Source organism: Andrena cerasifolii, chromosome 1, assembly GCF_050908995.1.
Source record: "Andrena cerasifolii isolate SP2316 chromosome 1, iyAndCera1_principal, whole genome shotgun sequence".
Lineage (NCBI taxonomy): Eukaryota > Metazoa > Arthropoda > Insecta > Hymenoptera > Andrenidae > Andrena > Andrena cerasifolii.
This window is the reverse complement of record NC_135118.1, coordinates 26092317-26118466: the sequence shown is the minus strand read 5'-3', so window position 1 is coordinate 26118466 and position 26150 is coordinate 26092317. Positions and strand designations below refer to the sequence as shown.

At 45.2% G+C, this 26150-nt stretch overlaps 1 protein-coding gene across 1 annotated transcript in view; it reads left to right on the top strand.

Annotated features, from left to right (window-relative positions):
- The window catches only part of Ftz-f1 (ftz transcription factor 1), a 28895-nt gene extending 3357 nt beyond the window's left edge, over positions 1-25538 (top strand). Inside the window, exons 2-5 of the mRNA XM_076819823.1 lie at positions 21305-21993; positions 23593-23851; positions 23944-24044; positions 24175-25538. Coding sequence (XP_076675938.1) covers positions 21305-21993; positions 23593-23851; positions 23944-24044; positions 24175-24321 — 1196 coding nt within the window. The 3' untranslated portion in view covers positions 24322-25538. The remainder of the gene's footprint in view (positions 1-21304; positions 21994-23592; positions 23852-23943; positions 24045-24174) is intronic.
- The last annotated feature ends 612 nt before the right edge of the window (positions 25539-26150 follow it).

Here is a 26150-nt window from a genome sequence, read left to right as displayed (position 1 = left end):
CTCGGGCGTTTCAATTATGCAACACAATCGTGGGACGTACGGTTCCTTTGCACGTGTGCGTACGTAACCGGCCTCTGCCGGTCGAAAACGGTACACTCCGTCGATTCGATTGAGAAAATTCAATTTTGACAGTCTCCCCTCCGCCGCGCGTGGTTCACACTCTTCTCTCTTTTTTTTTCCCCAACGCTCTGCGACCGGTAACAGGTTCATAATGGCTGCGTGCTGATGAAATATCGCCGGTGTGCAAACAGTCGCGTCGCTGCGTGCGCCGTTGATTATTGTTCCGCGCCGGGCTCCAGTAAAATTCAATTGTAATACGACTATTTACTTTCACCGCGCATTTACGGCCGACCGGAATAGCTCTGTAATATCACCGGCGTGCGCTAATGTTACCACATTTGTTATCAACCTTTTGCGTTATCTCTTATTCAATATCTTTAACGCGTACACGTACCCCCGGCGACACGTCAAAAGTCGTTTACGCGCGAACGCGTGCACACAGCGGCGCGCGGCAGGCTTCGCACGGCTCGGCACCGTACGCCTCCGCTCGGCCAACCTCGGCCAAACCCGTTCCCATTCGAGCGTTCTCGCATCACGCTCCTACGAACTTAACCTTATTACACACCGTGAAGCGATCCGCCGATATACTGTCTTCCTTTGCGAATTCTTTCGTCGTTCTAGCACTTCTCGTTCCCTCGGCAGACCACGCTTTCTCTGTCTCGTTTCTACATATCTCCTCGTAGCCTGGACTCGTCGGTTTCGATGTATACCGCCGCTGGGGCCCGACACAGCCGTCCACGTCGAACCGACCGATTAGGCAAACCGTTCTTACATACGCAATAAAGGAATTCGCGATATATAGCCCGCCTCCGTTGGTTTTCTAAATGCATCGCGCCAGCCAGCCGCTTTTTGCGCGCTCGGATTTTGACTCGCTTTCCTTTATGCGCAATTTATGCAGATTTTACGGGAAAGTCGCCGGCGGGACACGGTGCTCGCGAAACCCGCTAGCGTGTCGACAGTGTCCTCTCTGCTGTGTGTACACTGCTCCCGAAAGATCGCGCGCGCTCGCCCGGGCTCGTTGCTACAGGAGGACGAAGCGCGTCTAATGCAATTCGAGTAACTGGGTCTAGGCCCTCAAGGCCCGGCGATTAAGCGAATCTCGAAACCGGGCTCTGTCGCAATTGCCGCCTTTGCACGCCGTTTTCCACGGCGTTCCTGTAGCGGCAACGGGGATTGCTTAACGCGGAAAGTTTCCAGAGTGCTTGCGAGTGTTTACGAAAGGAAGCAGTTTCTTACTCGTGCGCGTTATTCAGAAACACGTAAAAACACCCGTCGGCGCATAAAGTCCCCCCCGATTTCCCGTAACGGGTCGTTTAATTTCTTCCCGCCGAATAACCGAAGTTCACGACCTGTCGAAACCTGCTTCGGGACAATTCTTCTTTTACATTTTAAGCCACCGTCGCGGCAGTCAGAGCCGGCGAAACTATAGAGCGTACCAGTTTGTCGCGTGTCTTAGCAATTCCTCGATCAACTTTTATTAATCTTCGTAACGGAAGCCCCGCCGAATAATTGATTTTTTTTTACGCGATTGTCGTGGCTCCGAGCTCCGGCGGATTTCAGCACGTTTGTCGATAGCGATTCAGTAATTCTTGCGTAACGTTTGCTACACCCTGTGACAGAATGTATGCAAATTTTGCTGCAGGCAATAACGAGCGTTATCACTGTTAAGTATATCACTATTCCGCGGGACAGTTGCTTATCACCGGGAGGCTTTCAATTTCAATTTCCACTGCATCTTGGCTGTGGACGAGACGGAATTCGGGAACACGCGTCGGTGGACGAAAAAGGCAACAACGGTTAAATACAGCCGCGGGTAATCGCGCGATAACACCTGTCACAGTTCTTTGCGACGGGGACCTGCTGTTCGCAGTGGTCCGTGAATACGAGAGCAAGGCTCATTCGACATAATGAACGTTACCTCGGACGTGCTTTAGATCCGATTGGAAACCATCCTGCCGTGGAAGCAGCAGCGAGACCATCCAGCGCGGCGTGCGCGTTTACAGGGGAGTTACAAAACGCTGGCGGCGATGCCATTTCTCGGAACTTACGAACGCGCTCGAAGCTCCGTTCGCAACGAATTCTTCTAATTGTCCCGATACCGGTATTGAGACCAGCGGAGCTTTCGAAGCGTGGCTCGTGCTTCGAACGACCGTTAGTTTGTTTGTTTTTTTTTGCCACAAACCGGCTCTGATGCTCGATGCCCCACCTTCGGAAATCGCCGAAGCTTTCCGCGCTCCGCGGAAGCTAAACAGGCTGCACTTGTTAACGCCGTCCAACGGAAACCGGACACCTACAATGCTACACTTTCATCGGACTTTTACAGTTCATTTTCGACCGCTCTGCGCCATATGCGCGTGCGGACGCGATCAAATATTGACGCTCGAGCTTCGGATTTCGCAGCTGCGAATAATTCGGCTGTCTCCTGTCCTTATCCACTGCTGCGGCGAATTATTTCACGTCTGCGTTTCGGCGGATTTCGCACCGAAAGTTGTAAAATATTTTTCGTTTGATTTCTTTCTTTGACACTGGCTAATCGACCAGTTTATCCGTAAAATCGCTTCGAACATTTCTTGCCCGCCAACGAGATCCTCGCGTTATCGCGCCGAGTATCGTTGGGAATTCATTGTTCCGAATATCGACGCGCGGGGATGGATTCCACCGTAAACATACGCGCTGGCAGGTTTCGGCGTCTCGCAAGAGATCGAAGGCTCTCGCGTGTTTGCGCTGAGTAATGGCAGAAACCGCGCGACGCGCGAAGCAATAACGGCCGCGGGAAAAGAAAGCCGAACGCGTGCGTTTGCGTTTTAAAGTTTTTTTTTTTTTTTTTTTTTAACATAACAGCCGCGTTGCTTAAAATTTACAACGCCACTTCCGGAAGCAGCCTCGTAAAGTTACGTAACGGTGATAATCAGTCAAACGGGTGATAGCATTCGAGGGACGGGTAAACTGTAGCGCGGAAAATTTAAAATAACTTATGCAACGATAATTCGACTGTGCCTGTGTCTAATTTTATTATAAACGCCCTCTTAATTGCTTCAAGGCCCTCGTTGATCATTCCAAGAACAGCAGAAAACACTTCGCCGACTATAATTCTCGTTATTTCCGATCCGATCTCGGGTCTGCAACAGGTCCACGGATAAAGCTGTGACGATTACTCGTAACCAATTTCTGCTCATTTAAGAGGTAACTCGTCAGAAAAAATTTGTTTGCGACCAAAACTTGCAGAGTAATTGATTAATTGTTTAATAATAAACCAACCGATTCAAAAACTATTTAAGACAGATATTTCAAGATGTTTAACTATTAGTAATTTGTAATTAAATGTATAGTGCTCTAAATGTCCGTATTGTAGTACAAACGTAGCGTTTATATTAATAAGAAAAATAGGAACTGAGCAGAAATGGGGACTTGAGCAGAAATTGGGACATTCACCTTAAACAATCTTAGAAACAAAACGAAATCCATCGAATCGTTCTCGTTCACCTGTTTTTTTGTTCTGTCCGGGTCTATTAGGTCTATATCTGTAATACGTTTTTTATCTATATGTACATGCAAATAGGACACAAGTTTTAATCGCATGTTTGTCTAACGATCGCGAGTGTTAAACGTTCCGAACTACCGCCCTCGTATACATACACGAGAACGAACAGTTAGAGCACAAATAGCACCTCGTCAGTTAACTAAGGATTTCGAAGGAATAAGCAGGCCCAGTAGAAGCAAAAATAGTCCGGGTCCTGTTTTCCCTTTCTGAGAATTAAGCTATCGAAAGAGATTGTCCTCTCCAAAGGATCGCGGGATAAGGTGAATGTCCCAATTTCTGCTCGTGTCCGCATTTCTGATCATTCCGTATTTTTCTTATTATTATATAAGTTTGTACCACAGTTGCGGCAAAATAATTCTAAACTGCTTAAACATTCACGCGAGTGTTGCACGAAGTTCGGACATTTAGAGCATTATATATGTAAACTTTGTGTACATGTACACGCATATTGTCTTCAAGAATGAGACGTTTCGGAGGTGGCGCCACCAGATGAACAAGAGAGGGCGCTGTCGAAGAAATAGAGAGATAGAGAATTTGAGAAAATAACGAGAATTCGAGTAAATAATTTAACCTCCAGCCTGTAGAAAAATTGTGGATGATGAGATTAGTGTTAAGGTATAAAATTGAGATTTGTTATAAACATTTAATTGTTGATTCTCTCATTTTTAGGTTAGTCAAGCACGTGCAATTAGTGTAACCTAATTAGTAAACCTAGTCTAATTCATTTTATTAAATTAAATTAATCTCTCATTTTTAGACGAATCAAGGTGTGTTAACGCTTCAAAACCGGATCCACATATCATATATATTTAATTAGAAATTACTAACAGTTAAACATCATGAAATATCTTTCTTAAATAGTTTTTGAACCGGTTGATTTATTATTAAACAATTAATCAATTACTCTGTAAATTTCGATCACAACCAAATTTTTCCCACCTTCTTCGTGACGCGTTATCTCTTAAACGAGCAGAAATTGGAACATTCACCTTACAGGGTAAATCCTCCGGGGCTGTTGGTACACCTAAAATGAAATTGCTATTAAAACTGACGCCGATATTATTTATTTCATCAGAATAAGCCTAATACGCGCTTTAGCGCGTTTTTACGCATAGACTCCAAAAAGTAGCAACTGTACCAACTCTCCTTCCTAACCGACACCCCCGGATTTACCCTAACGTTAAAGGGGTGGCTGGCAGGCTTCTGGTGGCCGATATAAAAACAGATCTGCTTTCCGAATGTGGGTCTTAGAAACTAGCTTCCCAGGCGCCTTTCCTTTTCGTCATTAGCGCCGTCGCCGACAAAAAGTCTTTTAACCGATTCCGGCGAGTCTGCTGTTTGGACAAAGGCAGATTTGTCACGTGGCGTGGAAGCGAGGCCCGCAGACCTATGGGTAGGGCGAACCGGTAGAGTGTTGCGCAAGTGGAATCTAGAAATTTGAGGTAGGACGTTCGGCGCTGGCTCCGCAGCCGCGCGCGATCCCTGCCGGTCAGGTGAAAGCCTTTCAGGCGGCTTTGCAATTTCTATTAGACAGCCGAAATGTATTCTCACCGGGCCGGGGGGGTGTGTGGGCCGCGGCAGTGAAATTAGACTCTAAAAATTCTCTCCGCCGCTTTCGTCGTCGAAAGTTTCAGCGTGCGTTATGACACTGCTGTTAGGCACCGGGGAGGTTCGCGCTGTTCGTCCTACTTAAATATTACTTAATGTTATTACTTAACGAAAGCGCTGATTCGGCGTCACTCTTTGAAATCGGTGTTCAATTACCGCTGAGGCGACGGGTATTTAGATCGCCCCTGCAACTTGTGGCGCAAGAAATTTTTGAGAAGTTGCACTCGGTTGCGGAGCTTCCCGTTCTTCCGCTTTGCTATCTTCTGCTGGAGCGCTGGAATCGAGGAGATAAGGTGGAAGAACTTCTCGGAAAGGGACTCCCGAAGTTGCTGCCTCCGTTGTTGCCGCACCTGCTAGAAGTGCAAAGAATATCAGAGCGATATAATTTCCCGATCGTTAACGAACACCGCCCCAACTGCGCGTCCCGCAATCAGCGCCACTTTTTTTCTTCTTGTTCCCGAGGAAACGAACGCGGCAGACGTGTTTTTTTTCGCGAGCCTCGGGTTTGGCGGAGTGTGCGAGAGGGGGGACGGGACGTTGGCGCAGGAAAACCCAGGGGGACGGTAGCATCCGAGGGGTGCCCGAGTGAAAAGCGCAGATCGCCGAAGCCAATAATAATCTACCGTAGGCAGGCCCATTAACGTTAATAACGAGAGCGTACCGTTTATAACTGCGCAAAGGCGACCGTGCCCCGCGCGCCTTCTGCATCTGCCAGCCACGTGGATCGCTCAAGTTTATTGGTCAAGGGACATTCTCGACGTTCAATTAGCCCTGCCGATTCTCGGACAGGCGGGGTCGCGTCGTAAAAGTGAGAGCGGTCGCTGGTCCGCGCGTAGTTAAAATCAGTTAGGACTTTCGGTAGGTTACCTGTAAAAACACGCGTAGCCTCCTTGTTCCAAGAGGCATCGAAAAGTCCCGTAGCACTTTGCAATCCGACGCTTCGTTCTCGAGATACAAGCAAGTAAAGAGCGAGACGTATTTCGTATCTGGGAGGCCACGCTTGAAATTGCAGAACGGAGAAAGACTTTCCTCGACTTCCTTGGACAGGAGGAATCTGTATTCTGTGTCCTTCGATTTGTCCCATAAATTCGAAGCAGCCTGTTTACGAGCGGCGGTGGATAGGTAGGGTCGGGGAAATGAGGCAGGACAACGGAAATCGTGGCGCGCGCCTCTGCTTAGAAACTCACGAATTTCATAATTATTGTATTATGTTGCAAGAAGGTGCTATACCTGGCCGGCTGCCTGCTTGTCTGTCTGCCTGCCCGTTTGCTTTACCTGCCTTGGCTGCCTTGCCTGCCTGCTCGACTCCTACCTTCGTGTTAGCAGCGCGCGCGCGCGCGCGCGCGAACGACCGCTACGGGTGGGGGAGAAAGGTTAGGTTGAGGCGGGGATTGTGTAATCCCTCGTTGAGTGGAGCCTCACCGTCTTCTTTTCGCCGTAGCTTTTATTTCTTTCTCGCTGTGCTCCACTCTTTCCTTCTCTCTCTCTCTCTCTTTCTCACCCAATTCGTGCCCCTCCCCTCCGTTCGCATACGCGTACTTGTACGCGATCATACCGCGCGCAGGCCTACGTCAGAATTACCGCGAGACGCGCTATTATTCGAACACGTGAAAAGCCAGGCTTTTAACGGTCGGTAACGCGTACAATTACCGTGTGGCGAACGCGCGCGCCTGCTTTAACACTATTTGGTTGGCCACGCGTTTAGTCAATCATTAATTAATCCGGCGCACCGAACAACTGCTATCTGGTGCCGGTACAAACATCGCTGCGCGAAGTAATGTACTTTTGACCTTCAATTCGCGCAGTGGGTCGGTATCATCGCTTGGTAAAACAGGGCACTCCCTCTCCGTGCGCGAGCGCACGGATGGTTTCGAGTTTTCGTTCCTGGAGCTTGCTTCCTCTGTTGTTGGACTATTAGACGGATTATCTTCTTTGTTTGGCGAGAAATTCGGCTAGGCTTTTTCAGCCCACGGTTTCGTGGTAGTTTTTTTTTTTGTTGCGCTCTTTCGCAACGCGCGGATGACTTCACTAACGGTCGGGCGCGTCGGCTGCGTCACGGAGGGAACTTCTCTCGCGCGATTGGTCCAACCGTAGGTGACGGTGGTCACGTGGTCGGACATTAATTTCTATGGGGAAGGGCCTGACGTCACTGGACCCGTGGACCAGATTTGCCAAGTGGGTTTCCCTTTCTTTTCGACGCTCGCGATCTCGGGTTCGGCGCTCTTGCGTACACTTATCGTCGCCACCGTCGCGGACCTTGCGAACCGGACGTGGGTTTTATTCTTTCAATGACTTGCACGCGTCCCGTTGCACGTGCATCTCCTGTCCACGCGTGTCACTCGTTCCCTGATCGTAGTTCGCGGTAGCCCGAGAGAAGTTTGGGCATTGAAAAAAGCGTTGGTTTCAATAGTGACTTTCTATTAACCAGTTGCGATGCAGATTGCTGTATCATTCATACTTCGATCGCTCGCGGTCGCTGCTTTTGAGAGGTTAAGTCGCTAAGCCCATCTGGTGACACGAAACTAAATAACTCTCGAGACAAACCTACCAGCAGTTAACACACAGTTGACCGATAAACAGAAAATAGTGTTGTTTCAGAAATAAGCATACGTTCCAAAGTTTATACAGTGTTTTTTCATTCTCTCTCAAGATATCAATATCCGTGGTCGTACATTCGATCGTACACGCGCCCACTCTCGACTCGCCACGCGTACCTCGCATTCTTCTCGCGGTCCGTTCTTCGACCCTCCCAAAATATCGCTCGCCGTAACTTTTAACGATTTTAAAGCAGCAGGTTTCCGCACACCTGTCGATACTCCGCCACGAAAGCTCAGCAGGAAAAGATCGAACGCTCCTCTAGTTAAGTCCGTAAAAATGAAACTTTCCGGTAGGCGTGTGCGCTCCGCCATTGCGTAACGAGCGAAGCTACCAGAGGGCCATCCTGTGCACGGTTTCTCTGGCCGTTGGACAATCGATGGAAAACCGTCCCCGTGATGTATTTAACGCATTTATATGCCGCTTTGGTAACGCCGCGTCGCTCCTCTTGCCAAATCCCTGCGCAACCGGCAGAGTAAGGAGTCCCTCTCTCATAAATCGAAGAACAATATTGACCGTGTTACGGTTGCGATTGATGGGTCTTTCGAGAAGTTTCGACAGAGTTGCCGCGCAGCGGAGTTAACGGCGATGGTCTTCCGGCAACTTTTATCGCCCGCGGTCCTCACCGATCTCGCAAACGCTCGCGGACCTCCCGGAATTTTTCAGCGGTCCGCCGGGAAGGGTCTAGAGGGGGGGGGGGGGGAGTAACGCAAACATTACGTCGCGCAGCGCAGCCGTGCATTGTCGTCCCGCGTCACAAAAGCAGCCATTGTGCCCGTCGGTGAAATTTATCGATAATTCCGTCCGCGTAATAACCGAGTCAGTAGTTGCCTCGAAAAGCCCGACGCGCAACGATTGCAGTGTCCCGCGCGTCCTGTGTCGAAGCTTCCGGTCGTTACTCCGTCCGAGCTACAGGAACAATGTTTTCCGCGGCGCGTTTCCGCAAGCTTCCGGCCTACTGGGTGCCCCGGAATCCGATCCGTAAATATCATCGGCGTCGCGGCCTGGCATGTATATTTGACGATCGCCCGATCGAATCGTGCCGTATATCGATACGCTAATGCACCCTGCCCACGCGAGACGTTGCCCACCCACACGGGGCACCGCGACACAGCGCGTCGAATCTACTCGCGCGCGTGCGCCTGCCTGCGTCGCGGTTCAGCTTGCCACGAAAACCTGGAAAACACGCGTTACATACACACGTGCTTCGAATAGGTTCGTGTATTTTTTACGCGGCTTTAGAGAGCTTTCAACTCGCTATCTTGGTCATCTTCAATGAGAAACGTCTACCGAGGGCTCAGGTGCAATCGAGGACCTTGCAGCAAGAGCGGTGGAGTTCCACTTTTCAAAAAAAATATCCACATCGTTCGATGCAAGGCCGATAACAAATGAGTGATTTATTGCAATGTTTTGTTGCGGAATATCTTTTCGCCAAAAATAGAAATAGATACTTATCAACTTAATAACTACTGCCGTAAACTCGGGGGCATTGGCAGGTTTTTCAAACATTTTTTTTATATAATTTGAAAATTAACAAGTGTCAAAATGGATACAATTTTTGCCTTTTTCTTTCTTTAATATATTTTAAAAACGTTAGTGTACCAGGGTAACATTGGCGCATCATATAGACAGCATTAACGGGTTAAATTTAACTAATCTGAAGCCAGTAAGATACATTGACACTTAAATTTGTTTATTTTATTTTTTACATCTTAATAGCAATAATAGCATTACATATAAATAGCATTAACAGGTTAAGTTTTATTAGTCTTACGTAAAACAATGTAATTCCAGGGTATGCCGATGTTCCCCCAGTTTTCGGCAGGGTAAACCAACCACTAATTGACCGCATACCAGTGAATGACCATTAGGCAAATAAATGTCAATTATAAATTTAAACATTATTATATGTTTATAAATGGAGCGTAGTTGCACTTTTAATATCCTATATTTTTAGTTACGCGTATAAAGCAAACATTAATAAGTACAATTCTTATTAAAAGAATCCGGTCATTTACTGGGCTTCTACATGTTTTGCATTTTATTTTTCTAGAAATTTCAAGAAAAATAAATTTAAATGCAATTTCAACAGTTGCTTTGTTGTTATACATAAATATATTCAAGTATTAATCTCAAAGGTCCATAGATTCAAGAATTCGGTCATTCACTGGTTAGTTTACCCTACTTATTCTATGAAAATATATATTTTTCAATCAGTGTTTTTCTTTTCAATGTTAACTCAAAGCAATAATTTTATAAACAGCTTATGCTAATTTACTCGAAGTTGGCAAATATGAAGCTACACCCTTTTGCTGCAAGGTCCTCGATTAGAGGTGGACGATCTCGCATTAGGGATTGCAAATCGGTAAATCGGTTTGAAGTTTTTTTTCACTGATAACGTAGTAGATATCGACGGAATTATACGCTATATATATATGCGCTACATTGCTATACATACAATTTTTACCGGTAATTCGCAAAATTTTTACCGGGAATTCGATAAATTACGTATTTCTCGATATTTACCGGTAAATCGATTTACCGGTAAATTACATATTTCTCGAATTCCCGTAAAAATTTTGCGAATTACTGGTAAAAATTGTATGCACAGCAATGTAGCACATGTACCGCATAAGTCCGTCGATATCTACTACGTTATCAGTGAAAAAAAAGCTTCAAACCGATTTACCGATTTGCAATCCCTATCTCGCATTCCCGAGTGTGGAATTAGGACAGACTTCAGCTTCTGTTTATCCAGCGTGTACCAGAAACCAGTGTCGCCCGAGCGGCGATCGCGGATTTCACGAGGCTAAACCCACGAATCGTCACAGTTTCCCAGCCCCCGTTGCACCTGGCGTCGAAATTAAAAGCGGAGAGATGCACGGCCCCGACCAGGGAACACCTACGACGCTGAGACCACGAGAATACCCGCGACACTCCTCGGCAACGTAGGACGGGGCTACGGAGAGAGAAAAGAAATCCTTGGAGTGCGGGGCCGAGAGTCAAGTTTAGCCCGTGATCCACGACGTAGGGTCGTTTCTACGTTCGCCTGGCTCCCTCGGACGCCGCGTTACCACGGCGAGGTCTAGGGTGAGAGACTACGTGGAAAGTGCCGGCGTAAAATGGGGGGGAACCACGCAGCTAGACGTCGACCTTTTAGAGCAAAGCGTAACGGCGATAAAAATCTCGGGCGGACTGCGACGGAAAGAGAGAGAGAGAGAGAGAGAGAGAGAGAGAGAGAGAGAGAGAGAGAGAGCGAGGGATTAAAAAAACGGCCCCCTATGTTTAGCGACTATGCATTCCGCGGCATTAACGGCCGGCGATCGGGAACAAGTGGCCGAAAGTAACAACCTGAAAGTCAAGTTTAGCAACTTTCGTTATTGGCTGGCTTGACTATTGTCTGAATTCCCGGCGAGTCGATCGCGCGGGCGCGCGCGCGCGCGCGGAAAGAGAGGCGCGAGGGAGAGTGTCGCGGAATGGAGGCAGAGGCGAAGGCGCGAGCCACGCTCCTTGCGCTAGGTCCGCGTAATCCTCGGATGATGTATGAGGCTCGCTTTGCATAACGTTCGTCAGGAGTTGATGGAGGATAGCCCTCGAGGGGGAGAGAGCGGCAGAGCGAATGGAGCTCGAAAGACGTACGCAACCGAGTGTCAAGTTTACGCGATCATCCATCGCTCGCAGTCATGGATCCCAGGTGTCGGACGTGGCTCGCCGAACCCGCCACCTTCTCCTCGGTCCTTCGGGCCGCGAACGGTAGCGAGCATCCGAGGGATCGGTCCGCGACAATCCGTCGTTTCCAGAGCCGGAGCGACTGAGGATATCACCGCGCGAATCGGACCGCGGGACCGGCCACGGGAGACGAAGGGTGTGGAACGGAGGGGCGCGGAGAACGCGAGGAGATACAGTTAGCAGAGGCCGCTGCTCGTGATCGGGACATTCCATGCGAACTCGGACAGATTTTGGAGGAAGTTTTCGTAGATCGATGGAATTTGGATATGTTGCTGTCTTTAGTGATGTTTAAGCGTAGCTTATAGGATTTTTTGAAATTTTGAGAAACGTCGATTTTATGGCTGTTTGAAGTTAAGTGCTAACTTTTTTTCGATTCATTATGGATATGGAAGTAGTAAACGGGTGGGGATGAACTTTACGGTGCTTATAGAGAAGACATTGAAGTTTTAAGAACAAATTATTTCTGTTTAAAAAAAAAAATTTAACTGTTATTGTGCGGTTATTTTAAACAAATGCAGGTTTTTAACATCAGGCGCGGTTTTAAAAATATGAAAAAATAGGAGAATGTAGTTCTATCCTTCCCCTTGATGGACAAATTTTCAAAAATATGGATATTTTTAAATTGGCTCTGTAAAAATTGACGAAAGTTGACGCTGCGGCCAAGCGGCTATACCTGATATTCTTATACAGGATTCTCGAAAATGGTAAGTATTTGAAAAATACTGAAACAGGAAAACTCTTACTGTTTTTTATATCCGACATAATACGGTATCGGAATTTTTGGTGTTCGCAATATTTTCCTTGAAACGAGGGTGACTTTTAGTTTTTTAAATGGAATGCTATATATTTGATATGGTATACTATGATCTTCAAGGCCACACAAGATTAGGAATGAAGTAAATATATTGAACTATCTATCTAGTAGATTGAGTTTCTTCCTTTCATTCCTAACCTTGTGTGGCCTTGGAGGTCATAGTGTACCATATGGTTGAATTTGTCTTGACAGTCGCTTTCATATTGGGTAATCAAATATATAGCATTCCATTAAAAAAAATAAAAGTCACCGTCGTTTCAAGAAAAATATTGCGAACTCCAAAAATTGAGATACGGTATTATGTTGGATATAAAAAACAGTAAGAGTTTTCCTCCTTCAGTTTTTTTTCAAATACTTACCATTTTCGAGAATCCTATATAAGAATATAAGGTATAGCTGGTTGGCCGCTGCGAGTACCGCACGGCCCGACCAGTCGAGCCAGTGCACAGTGGGGAAATTTTGCGATTTTATGGCCAAAACTACAGAAATGACATTTTTGAATTTTACAAATTTAATACAAATGTCAATTGAAGAACTATATCCATTTTCGTGGTCAAGACCTGAAAACCTATTTTTAATATACAGGGTGTCCCACTAAGGAGTGGACAGCGCGATATCTCTTAAAGTATTGTCGATAAAAATATAAAAAAATAGGGAATTGCATGGTTCGAGGGGGCCCATTTATTAGCGCGAACGAATTTTGTTTTCGATTATTATTTTAAAAGATACGATGGTCAAGTTCGGTTTTTCAAATGGAACTATTTTTTTTGAAGACCTGAGTTGATAGTGCGTTCCAAGACAAATTCAATAAGCTTTAATGTATACACTTTATTTCCACTGGTTTTTAAGATATTGCGCTTGCAAATTTACTGATTTTCACTGCAAGAAACCCCTCTGGAATGGCAAAAACCGGGGGCGGTCTTACTGACGCCACGGGTGGCACTGCCTGTTGAAATGGATACTTACCTGCCAAAGGTCTACGCCAGAAATGGCAGGCCCAAAGGCTGGACAATTCTTTTCCGTCAGAAATGCTACTTAGGTAGGTATCGTTACTTTTATTTCGCACTTGCTTCTACGCTCGGATGGCCGGTTCTTTTGGGAGGGATGCAAGTTGGATTGGTTCTGATACAATCTGCTCCCTATGGTTGAAATTTAGTCTAGCAACTTTCACTCCTCCTAACCTAACCAATCCAACTTGCATCCCTCCCAAAAGAACCGGCCATCCGAGCGTAGAAGCAAGTGCGAAATAAAAGTAACGATACCTACCTAAGTAGCATTTCTGACGGAAAAGAATTGTCCAGCCTTTGGGCCTGCCATTTCTGGCGTAGACCTTTGGCAGGTAAGTATCCATTTCAACAGGCAGTGCCACCCGTGGCGTCAGTAAGACCGCCCCCGGTTTTTGCCATTCCAGAGGGGTTTCTTGCAGTGAAAATCAGTAAATTTGCAAGCGCAATATCTTAAAAACCAGTGGAAATAAAGTGTATACATTAAAGCTTATTGAATTTGTCTTGGAACGCACTATCAACTCAGGTCTTCAAAAAAAATAGTTCCATTTGAAAAACCGAACTTGACCATCGTATCTTTTAAAATAATAATCGAAAACAAAATTCGTTCGCGCTAATAAATGGGCCCCCTCGAACCATGCAATTCCCTATTTTTTTATATTTTTATCGACAATACTTTAAGAGATATCGCGCTGTCCACTCCTTAGTGGGACACCCTGTATAAAATTCGGCACTTTTACGTTCTGATATATGAGAAACTAAATTATCCGAAAAACAGCACTTACAGAAATTACGAACGATAAAGATTGTTTTATTATTTACATTTATACACTTTTTTCTTTGTTAGAGCATGCCTCTGCTACAGCAAATTGCATTTATAGAATCAAAATAGTCCAACGTAAAGTAGAAATGAAAATCATTGCAGGATATTATCGGATTGATAACTATTTTATGTATTGAAAATTGATTCTTATATGAAAAGGTTATTTCTAAAACACTACTTTAAAATTTGTATAAATTACGTTTTAAAAACCGAATCATAATTATTTTGAAAACAAAAAGATATCTTACGCACCACCAGGAATTCAATCCATGCCTTCAAATTATTTTCAGATCTATGAATAACACAATATAAGTGTTTGAACCAACTTGAAAATCTGGATTACATTTGCGAGTCTATGCGAGCTTTGTATTAAAACATTTAACAGTAAAATTGGTGGCATTTGATACTCATATTAGTTCTTCAATTGACATTTCCATTTATTTTGTCGAATTGAAAAATTTATTTTCGTGGTTTTGGCCATAAAATCGCTGAGCGACGCAGCGTCAACTTTCGCCAATTTTTACAGGGCCAATTTTATTAAAACATCCATATTTTTAAAATTTGTCTATCAAGGGGAAGGATAGAACTCTACTCTCCTATTTTTTCAGATTTTTAAAATCGCGCCTAATATTAAAAACCTGCATTTCTTTAAAATAATTGCCCAAAAATAGTACAAAATGTTTTTCCTTTAAACTGAAATAATTTCTTAAAACTTCAATGTCTTCTCTATAAGCACCTCTATAAAGCTCACCCCCACCCGTTTACTACTTCCACATCTATAATGTATTCAAAAAAAAGTTAGCACTTAACTTCAAACAGCTGTAAAATCGCCATTTCTCAGAATTTCGAAAAATCCTATAAGCTACGCTTAAACATCACTAAAGACCACAACATATTAAAATTCCAGCAATCCACGAGAACTTCCACCGAAATCTGTCCGAGTTCGCTTGGAATGTCCCGATCGCGAGATGATGTTACCACGGTGCGTGGCCAGGTTACGTACAGTTGTCGAGGAGGAGGAGGAGGAGGGGCAGGAGTCAAGAAGGGAAAAGGTCTGCGCCGCGAAAAGGGCAGAGGGGAGAAGAAACGATGAAAGAACGGCGAAAGCGCGAGTGGGGGAGAAAACGTGGAGAAACGGAGAGGAGAAAAAAAAAAAGAGTCTCGGCAAAGGGAGCCGCGGACGGCGGAGAGAAAAAGAGAGGAGCCGTAAGCGGGCGCGCACAGGGTGGCGGAGGCGGCAATGTGGATCGGCGGGGCGAGGGGCGCGGAGTAGGGAGGCTAGGGTCGAGGGAAGGGAATAAGTGAGGTTGCGAGGCGGGCGGCGGGGTGTCGCTGGTATCGACGGAGGTGTCGGGGGCAGAGGGGCGGCGGCCCTCCTCCCTCGGCGGGGCGGCGCAGGCAGAAGTGGACGGGCAAGCGATTCAACCTCCTTTCACTTTCAACGAGCGCGCACGGCGCTTGCTCGCTCGCTCGCTCGCTGGCTCGTTCCCCGGTGTTTCATGCGACGACGGATAGCAAACACTTCGCGTACGAAAATAGGCAACGCCGCCGTTTTAGCCGCGTGTCCGCCCTATAAATTGTAAACCGCTCGAAATCCTCCCTCGGAGTAGTTACACCATGACCCTGAGGATCCGCTCGTCACCGAGCACCTCCTAGCGAATCTCGCCGCACCGCGTAAACGCCTGCGACGCGCGTCCGCCGGCCGAGTTCCTTTTACGGCGCAAGACTTTTAACGTCCCTCCCCCCTCGGCGCTTCTTAACCTCCACCTTGTGGCAATTCGGGGAGAATGTATTTATATCTTGCAAGCCAGCCAGATGAAGCGCCTAGGGTCTTTTATGGGCCAGCTTAGCGCGGCTCGCGAGTGATAATTTCGAGTAGGTATATTCGCTTCGCGGAGATTGCAATCATTCAAACGAGAAGAGAAAGGTGGAAAATTCGTCAACATTCGCGAAACACCTCTTCCCTTGTCTCGGCTGCCAGTAGTTTGCGTATCGATTCTAATGAGACTCTGTATGGGCAGGGTAAAGGGCCCAATTACTGGCAGCTAACCAATCACTGTCACCTTAAGGTAGTTTGCTTAACCCTTAACTGGTATACTGTTTTTGGCAAACGTGGCTGGTACACTGGGGTCGTGGCAGACCCCGAATAAAAAAGGGCACAGAAATTTGTAAAGTTCCTATGATTGAGGAAATTCCTGCAATATGGAGTGAAAAAATTGTTAGATCTACGGATGATGATGGGTGATATGAATGTGATGATAATGGTGGATATACTGTTCATCCTGTACCTGATCCTGAATTTAAAATTATTCTTATTAAGATAACTAGAGTCGATGAAGGTAATAATCAGAATCTTATATTATTTATTCGCGGAAAAGCCATGTCGGGCGCTCCTAATATTAACGGTGTAAGTCAGTTTCCGAAACCTCCGATTATAAATGGCATTACTATGAAGAAGATTATAATAAAGGCATGAGAATATTTTCTTCTTAGGTAATGTAGAAAATAATAGAAGCGTAGGAAGTTAAACTATTATTATAAAATTAATTAGAAATTCAGTTTACCAACTTAGACCACCGAAAATTGTACATCGAGCTTTGGGTGCTTGGGGCCACGAGCGACCCCAGGATACCAGTTAAGGGTTAAAGTAACGAATAAATAAACTATAGTGTATAATCTATAGTATAGATTATAGGTTGAATTACATCATTCTTTTTGCGCGCGACCTTGCGACGTTTATTTATTGGTTGTTTTAAGTAAAATAGCTTAAGGTGACAGTGATTGGTTAGTTGCCAGTAATTGGGTTCTTTACCCTAGATAAACTGTGGTGAAGTGTCTCATCCAATTCTGTTGTTTGCTAAGGAACCTAAATTGCAAGATGCATGTATTACAGCACGCGTTAAGGGCTTTGCGTGCGTGATACTTTAAGAACTCTCCTTGCGAGATAGATACGTCTTTCATTGCCAGGGTGCATATTATCCACAGAATTTCGTTGCGTCGCCTCCGTTTCCATCGCGCGCCATTGACGTCGACGCAGATTCGTAAAATTTCTGCTGCCGGAGACTGGGATCCTTAATACTCGTCTACCGCGCGTTTTAATCCCTCGCAGACGAGGGGGATCCATATCGAGTTCCTCCGCTAGGCCACTTCCGGCCCCCGAGACCACACATCTGGGGATCTCTTGTTTACAACGTGGATCTTAACTCCAAAGGCACAGTAATAACTCGGATCGAACCGCGAATATCCATCGTTCCCTTACAAGGAATTCGATTTACCTTTAAATATTTTAAACTACCCCTCGCCGCGCTCTCTAATCAGTGCCCCCAGGTTTATTAAGGGGTTAAGTCACCCTGAAAACTTTGAAAACACGATTTTTTTTCTTTGCGTTTTTTTATTACGCGAAGTTTTAAGAATAATTTAAGTCAATGTAGACGCAAAAATCCCCCAAAATAGCCGAGTTATAGGCTTTCAACGAGGCGCGGATGTCGATATTTCACAGCAGGTAGCGACCATTCTACTTTTCTTCTTTTGCGCTTTTCTCGAAACTGCATTTTCAAAGATGACCTATCAAATATCTCCAAAACTATTTGTTCGATTGAGTTCAAACTTGGCACGCATATTCTTAATGGTATTATCTACGACATAGCTTATCAGTTTTTCCACCCTATACCCCGTTCGCATATAATTAATAGTTTAAATTCGTTGTTTCATGTGAAAAACGTATAATTTTTTCACTTTGCTCTCATTCGTGCAATAAATTTTATTTTCTCAAATCCCTACGCTACGTCGTAGGTATTTTATTAAGGAACCCGAAAATCATCGGGTTTTTGATTTCAGACGAACACGTTCGTTATAATTTGTTAAGTTAGTCACGCGTGTAACGGCGGACGAGCTTCGCGGGAGAACAAATAACTCGGTCATTTTTTAATATTTTCGTACAGTATTTATACAATAAATGCACTAATGCATGCTCTACCCATAAGAAGAAAATAAATAATTTCCAACCCCAGAGTATCGGTAAAAAAAATTCGTCTAGTTTAGTGCCGTTTCGAGCGCGCCTCAGGGTGGCGTAACCCCTTGAATCGATTTCCCACCCAAACGGCAGAAATAAAAGGCGCATCGCGTTCGCGTATTAATAAAGCAGCGAGGAGAATATTCGGGGCGCGTTAACAGGTTGTTCCCCCGCGTATAATCGCGAGTAATAAATAATCGTTGTTGGCAGTCGCGGCGCTCGCTTTCAATAGCAACGCGCCGAACGTGCCAAATAACACCTGCAGCGTTCGTAGGTGGAGGTCCACGTTTAACGCGCAGAGGCTGGTTCACGCTCGCGGAGTTGTTCGCCGGGAGAGGAACGGGAACAGCTACAGGTTTCCAGGCTTTTGTCCTGTCGCGCTGCAATTAGCCGCGAGTCCCACCTTCCTCGATGACGAACCTCGAGCACCGCGTCCAAGGTTGCCCCGCTGGCGGCGGCTCCGTTTCATCGCGAAATTACGCCCTCGATATTCTTAACCCGCGAGAGGGCGCACACGGAGGTGTTCCCTCCGGTTGCCAGACATTTCGTTAAATAACTATAGATTGTCAACCTGTAAGGCTACGAGGTAATTTCCACCCTCCTCTTTATTAATTTACTTTAGATCGAACCACGTTTCATTGTTCTCACTGTTAAATTGGTAATTTTGCAGAACGTTTTAGCAGATCGCAAGTGACTCAGCCTGCGCGCTAGATTTATCTGCATTCTGCGGCTAAAAATTTAAATAGCTTTCCAGAATAAATTGGCTGGCACTATTTTAATTTCCAGGCAGTTTATGGCGTAGCTTGGAGTAATAAAATTCTTGAGAAAGTTAGGTACGATTTGTTCCGTTCGACGAAACAATGGCAATTACAGATTATGCTAATAATTTAGTTCGCTAATTTTGGTTGAGATAATTTTGTATCCAAGCTCTGCAGTTATCCCTTAACTGGTATCATGGGGTCGCTCGTGACCCCATGCACCCAAAGCTCGATGTACAATTTTCGGTTGTCTAAGCTTGTAAACTGTTTTTCTAATTGATTTTATAATAATAGTTTAACTTTCTAGGCTTCTATTATTTTCTACATTACCTAAGAAGAAAATATTCATAGTGGTTGCTCTAGTGTCGACTTTACAAATTTCTGGGTCCTTTTTTATTTGGGGTCTGCCACGAACCCAGTATACCAGTCACGTTTGCCAAAAACAGTATACCAGTTAAGGGTTGTGTATGCAATAATATTGTATGTGCACATATATACTCCCTGTCAGTTAAGAAAGAACCCGTTTCGCGCATGTAGAGTGAGCTCATTGGCTCCGAGAAAGCGTTGGTGGGGGTACAGCCAATAGTGGCTTCCCCCGGCACCAATGAGCGTCAACCTGCGCAGAACCGGTCTAAACTCGTCGGTCGGCAGGTTCCTTCTTAAATGACATGGAGTATAGTACAGCTAAAAATGTTACTATTTCATGCAAATAGTTATTATTGTATTCCCTTAGCTTACTGTTTACATAAATGCGAATAGAGTTTATTTTCTCTGCTGCATTGTTAACATAATTAAAACTCGGAGGAAACCTCTGTGTGCGCCCCTTCGCGTTTCAATTAGTCACGCGCCTTCTCGCGGGTTAAGAGACACGCGTTAAGAGCGCGCTCCTCGGGCCGACGCGTTTAAAAGCTCCCCCAAAACAGGTAACACCGCTCATAAGCCACCACGCGTAAAAAGCTACTGCCTTAGCGAGCAGAATCCGCGGCGCGGAGCGGATATTCGCGTTGGCTTGGCGGAGCCTTAAGCATGGAATCAGAACCCGGACGCGCTTCCTCTAACCGCGAAAAGTATAGCCGTCCTCGAGGGAAGATGAGGGTGGAAAAAATAGTAAACGCGTGTCTCGTTCGGTCGCCTCGAACGGACCCAGCCAGACAATTTACAGCAAATTTGCGTAAAGTTTATCGAATATCAAATCACGTAATGCAACAATGTTGTGCGCTTTGTGAGTGCTTACCATGGCGTTAAATTTAACCCTTAACTGGTATACTGTTTTTGGCAAACGTGGCTGGTATACTGGGGTCGTGGCAGACCCCAAATAAAAAAGGACACAGAAATTTGTAAAGTCGACCCTGAATCAACCTCTATGAATATTTTGTTCTTGGGTAATGTGTAAAATAATAGAAACCTAGAAAGTTAAACTATTATTATAAAATTAATTAGAAAAACAGTTTACAAGCTTAGACAACCAAAAATTTTGCAGCGAACTTTGCGTGCCTGGGGTCACGAGCGACCCCAAGATACCAGTTAAGGGTTAAGACATGTAATGATGCAATTAGAACAGAAAATATTGTAGCAATCTTTATACACTCGATAAGGATATTCTGTTCAGGTCATATTTGAATTATATTTGAGTCATGACGTGCTGCTAATATTTACACAAAATCAAAAATTATCCCATTATTCTCGAAAGCGGATTGATAACGTTCCCGCGTCAGACCGTCATCTATTTACCTTATATTTGCGCAAAATTTACCTACAGTTGTGCATTGAAAAATAGGGATCATATTTGAATCACATTTGCGGCGATCAATGCAGCACACAATGATTGCAAATTTCCATCATCACTTTACATTATATTTACAACATATGTTTTAGAGTACGTTCATGTTGGAGCTGCGATAATAGAAACAGAAATATTTCTTTCTCGACGCTTTTATCGTTGGTCATCTATATAGTCATCTCGCTCTTATCGTCGCTCTGATCGTTTATCGCAGCTCTAACATAAACGTACCCTTAGTCATATTTAGTAGCAATATTAATCAAACACGTAGTAAATATATTGGTCCATTGCATAATCAAGAATTTAACTCATGATACGATGTAAAATTTGGGTAAATTCTATATTTATTCAAACAGAATTTACTGTACATTGCTTGCAATTTTCGATAAATTCGTTTGGGCATCTCAGGACGATCTCGCGAATTCACTTTAAAGTCTATCTGGGGAGTATAATGAAGCAGAGAAGGAAAGAGTCATGGCGACCGGTTGATCTTCGCCAGCGCCGGTCGTGCCGATCCTAGCGCAGGTATAACAAATGCGACGTCTGTTTGATCGTACGGTGGTGTCTGCTTGTGTTACAGCCGTGCGAGCGGACCGGATGCGAGGTGGTAGAAACAAATTCGGCCCGATGTACAAGAGAGACCGAGCGCGGAAGCTGCAAATGATGAGACAACGGCAGCTGGCACTGCAAACGATACGCGGCAGCCTCGGTGATCCATCGAACTATCCCTCCGCCGTAACGCCTTTCCTGCATATTAAACAGGAGATCCAAATACCTCAGGTCTCGAGTCTAACGTCTTCTCCAGATTCGAGTCCATCCCCCGCAGCCGTGGCCGCTGGTCTGGTCACGACACAGGCTGGCACAGGAGCCGGTCAGCATCAACTGATCGCACCGTCCTCCCAGCCAAACATTTCTGGCGGCAATCACCTGTACAACCTCAACCCTGGCCTGGATAGCAAGCTATGGGCTGCCAATTCTACCACCCCCAGCCCCAAGGCCTTCAACTTTGGCGAACAGTCGATGCAGCCGCACGCGGCCGCCGGCTCCGCAACCCCGACCGTCGCCACGAAAACTAGTCCGATGATAAGAGACTTCGTGCAAACGGTCGACGACCGCGAGTGGCAGGCGTCCCTTTTCGGACTGTTGCAAAACCAAACGTACAATCAGTGTGAAGTGGACTTGTTCGAATTAATGTGCAAAGTGCTCGATCAGAATCTGTTCTCGCAGGTGGACTGGGCAAGGAACTCCGTATTCTTCAAGGATCTCAAGGTTGGTAACCCGATCGTAGCGGGCCCCGCGGGCCGTAGACGAGCTGTTGGGCTTTTCCACCGGCCTCGCCCGGTTGATGGAAGTCATCGAAAGCGGGACGAGAATCTTAACAGTTTAGCATCGGTCCCTCTCATTCTCCAGCCGCGTTACCAGCTCCATCGCTTCTGCAGTGCCTTGGACTTTTATATTCGTAACTTATGTAACTCCCTCTATTTATTCTCTCGAGTATCAAGTCTCTTTCCGATCTCCCAACAGACCTCAGTCGAGCGTCCGAATGCCGGCCCCCGCTGTTACTTTCTTCTTCCGCTCCGAAATCTTTGTGCATCAGATACCTGTATTCGATTCTTCAATTTATAGGTCAGTCGTGTCTAGCGTGGCCACGTAACCAGCTCCTTCACCTTTACTTTAACCCTTGGACACGCTTCTGCGGGATTACCTAACGCGTTCTTGTCAGTAATGATCATCGACCACGGATAACGCGTGGAAGATCCTTCCTAAACGGTGCGAAACTAACGTCGCCCGTCCGGCAAAGGGACCGCTCTATTCGGAGCAGCGAACTGAACTCGCAGCGCGCGCTATCGCCCGAAAAGTAGTTGACCTACAAATTAGGGAATCGAATATCTCTGGGAGCCTCGGCTTCAGGCCGCACCGAGAGCTTCGTTTCGATGAGCTCCATCAACCCACGAAATTCCCGCTTACGATCCGCTTCGCGGCTGGTACATGTGTGCCCCAGCCCATTTATTAGAGGCGTGTAGGTAGCAGCGATATAGCCAATGTTCTGTTACCGTTTTAGTAGAGCATCCGATCCGCGCGAAGGTCTTTCTCCTTTAATTACGAGCGCTCCGTGAACTAGATACCGACACCTCTTTCTAGCCCCCTAAAAACCACCGGTGGCAATACCGCGGTCGGGCGTTATCGGGCGATAAAAAAGTTTAACGATCTTAACCGCTCGCCGAGGATCTTTTCGAGAGAACTCGGCTCTTACCGATAAATAACTCGTCGCTGGCCTGTTGGTGGTACGAGCGGGGATGTGAGGTAACCAACAGCATTGCACAATCACTGAATGATTTCAAGCATCGCCTCATATCTAGGTCATAACAAGATACGTTTCTGGGTTATGGCGGTTGCCCTAAAGCAGGCCCATGTTAATTATAAACCGTCTACTTAACCGATTGTACGGTTTTTTTTTTATTTTTTTATTAATTTGTTGTTTCTGTTTTCCTCCCGCCCCCGCCGCTGCCCCGGGCCCGCGGAAAGATGTGTCGCGGTTTCGTTGCGATACCACCTCGGCTCTGAGGAATTCGCGTTCCTCTCGAACAATATGGAACACAGGCGCGCAGTTCTCGCCGCCACCGGTATTTCTGTTTCGAGCGCGTTCTTCGTTAAGCCGTTTCGAAACTCGCCCCGATCGGCTCGGTTTTCTCGTCGTTTATTTTGGCTTTTAAGTAGGCAGGACCGCTTCGAGATTCGGATACGCTCGGCGGGTGTGTACATGCGTTCGAGTAGGCCTCGTGACGCAACAGCCAGGATTGTTGTAGGGCGACTGGATTATTCCCGGGCGATGTGTATTTTCACTGTGTTTATTATATTGTTCGACAGGTTGATGACCAAATGAAGTTGCTACAGCACTCCTGGTCGGATATGTTGGTGCTCGACCACCTTCATCAAAGGTTACATAATAATCTGCCTGACGAGACTACACTTCATAATGGCCAAAAGTTTGATCTCCTTTGTCTCGGCCTACTCGGAGTTCCCTCCCTGGCGGACCTGTTCAATGAATTGTCCGCCAAGCTTCAGGAACTGAAGTTCGACCTCTCGGACTACATATGCATGAAATTCTTGATGCTGCTCAATCATGGTACGACTTTTCCTTCGGATCTTTACGGGTACCGACCAGCCCCCACCCCTCCCTGTATCTTGACTAAAGCAAGCTTCTCTTTGAACGCGTAGAAGTCCGTGGACTAGTTAACAAGAAACACGTGCAGGAGGGTCACGATCAAGTCCAGCAAGCTCTTTTGGATTACACGTTGACATGTTATCCATCTGTAACGGTATGCTTCTGTTTTCTGTACACATACGTTGTTCCCACCCTCCGGTGGGAAAGAATTCTCTGTTCTGTTTACTTTAATAGTGGCTTCTTGTACCATCTGATAGAAATGCGTTACGTTTTCACACAAACAGGATAAGTTTAACAAGCTGCTAGCAGTATTACCAGAAATCCATGTGGTAGCGAGCAGGGGAGAGGATCACCTTTATCAGAAGCATTGTAGTGGTGGGGCACCAACTCAAACCCTTCTCATGGAGATGCTCCATGCTAAGAGAAAATGAAACGATAGATTCGTTTGGCGTCTCTGCCGTCAGTTAGTCTGTTGCTATATCTCAAAAATCACGATAGAGCCCCTTACCGTCAAAGTGGACCTCAAGTACCTATTAAGAGCTAACGCCGCTTAGGTATTGGACCAAGTTGAGGGGCCCTGGTTCAGAAAATACCTATGCAAACAAATCAAGTATAGACGTACATACTTTACATATATATATATATAATATAATATATGTATTATAAAGTGTATCTAAATGTGCAGGGTGTAGCACTGAAACTGTTGCCGTACGATATCTTTGAAATTACGAGAGACAGACACTTGACCATTGTTGCTTACTGTTCTGCGCGAAGGGATAGGCAACGGTCTCTAATAACTCCGCGGGCAATATTTAGAAGTAGGGGGATCAAGGAACTGTTATCTGGGGCGCATTCCTCTGAGGAATCGAAATTCAACTTTTCATCGGGCTTCGGGGAGATTGCCGCGGGAGAAATGAAAAGGTCCCTTTGAGTCCGAGAGAATGAAGTAAGGATAGAGTTTCCTCCGTTCGTGATTTTAGAGACGTTGGCCCGTAATATTCTCAGCGATACACCCTGTATAAACATAATGACATATATTTTCTATATTTGATGTTGAAGTTTTAGAGATGTATCCGATGGAGAATTACTACCCCTGTTGGTGGGTAAAAGCGCAGGGAAACAGTAAGCAAGATGCCTTGAAAACAGTACAAAGGGTGGTTAAACAAAATATTGGTCAAAGGGCAGGCAACTTTTGTCTAAATAAGTAAAGCTATTTTTCTAATACTAGAAGCGATTATTTTTAAGCATACCACTGAAGCCTTGCTCTCATTTTGAAGAAAAAAAAAAAGATATCCTACTATGTAACGAAAGGAAGATAGACCGATGCAGTTCGGTCGATCGTGCTTCTGCAAGGGATTCAATGGGCATACTTGAACGACAGTAAAGAAAAAAAATTTCATGTGATATACTTATATATTATACATATATACATATATGTCGCACGGCCACCTGGGCATCCTTAGAACTTCCTATGAATGAAAATAATCTGCATTTTGTCACACTTGCACACAGCAGGGCTACTATATTGTAAATACTAGTTAACACATTCCAATTATGTTGTAAAGTATAAATCATGTTAAATATGTAATTATAATATTTTGTGTATAGTTTAATGAAATAAATATATTTCTGTTGCTTACTGAGAAAAGGAATCATTAGCTACTTAATGTCTTCGCTAATTTTAGAATTTTAATTCATGTATTTCTCTTTATTATCTTTTCAAATAGGTGGCGGAAAAAGAAATAACCACGAAATGCGATATTTTATTATTGTATATTGTATCATAATAAAGATTCTGTTTAAGGAAATGAAAGAATCACTGGAGCAAGGTTTATGTGGTCCTACATATTATCTAGCGGTTAATACTAAGTATATAAGATCAATATTGTCTTATCGCAGTTGTTAAATAGATAAATATTTACTGAATGTTAAGATAGCGATATCGAATGTAGTAATTTTTCACTAATAGATTATTATTATTATAATTATAATTATTATTATGATTTAGTCAATAGTCAGAAACTTTTCAGTGCTGTGAAGGTTGTCTTTTCGACGCCTGTGGTATCTAAGCCATCGGTAATTACACGTGCTAGATTCGAGGCTCAAGTGTGGCAACAAGAACAGAAATCTTTGCTCGTACTGGTAGGCTGGTAGTACCACCCTTTGCAACTCCTACTGTTTATATCCTCTATCAATCAAGTACCTGGAGAGAGAAAAAAAAATGCTATTTTACTACTTTCACTTTTCCACCGACTTCGTA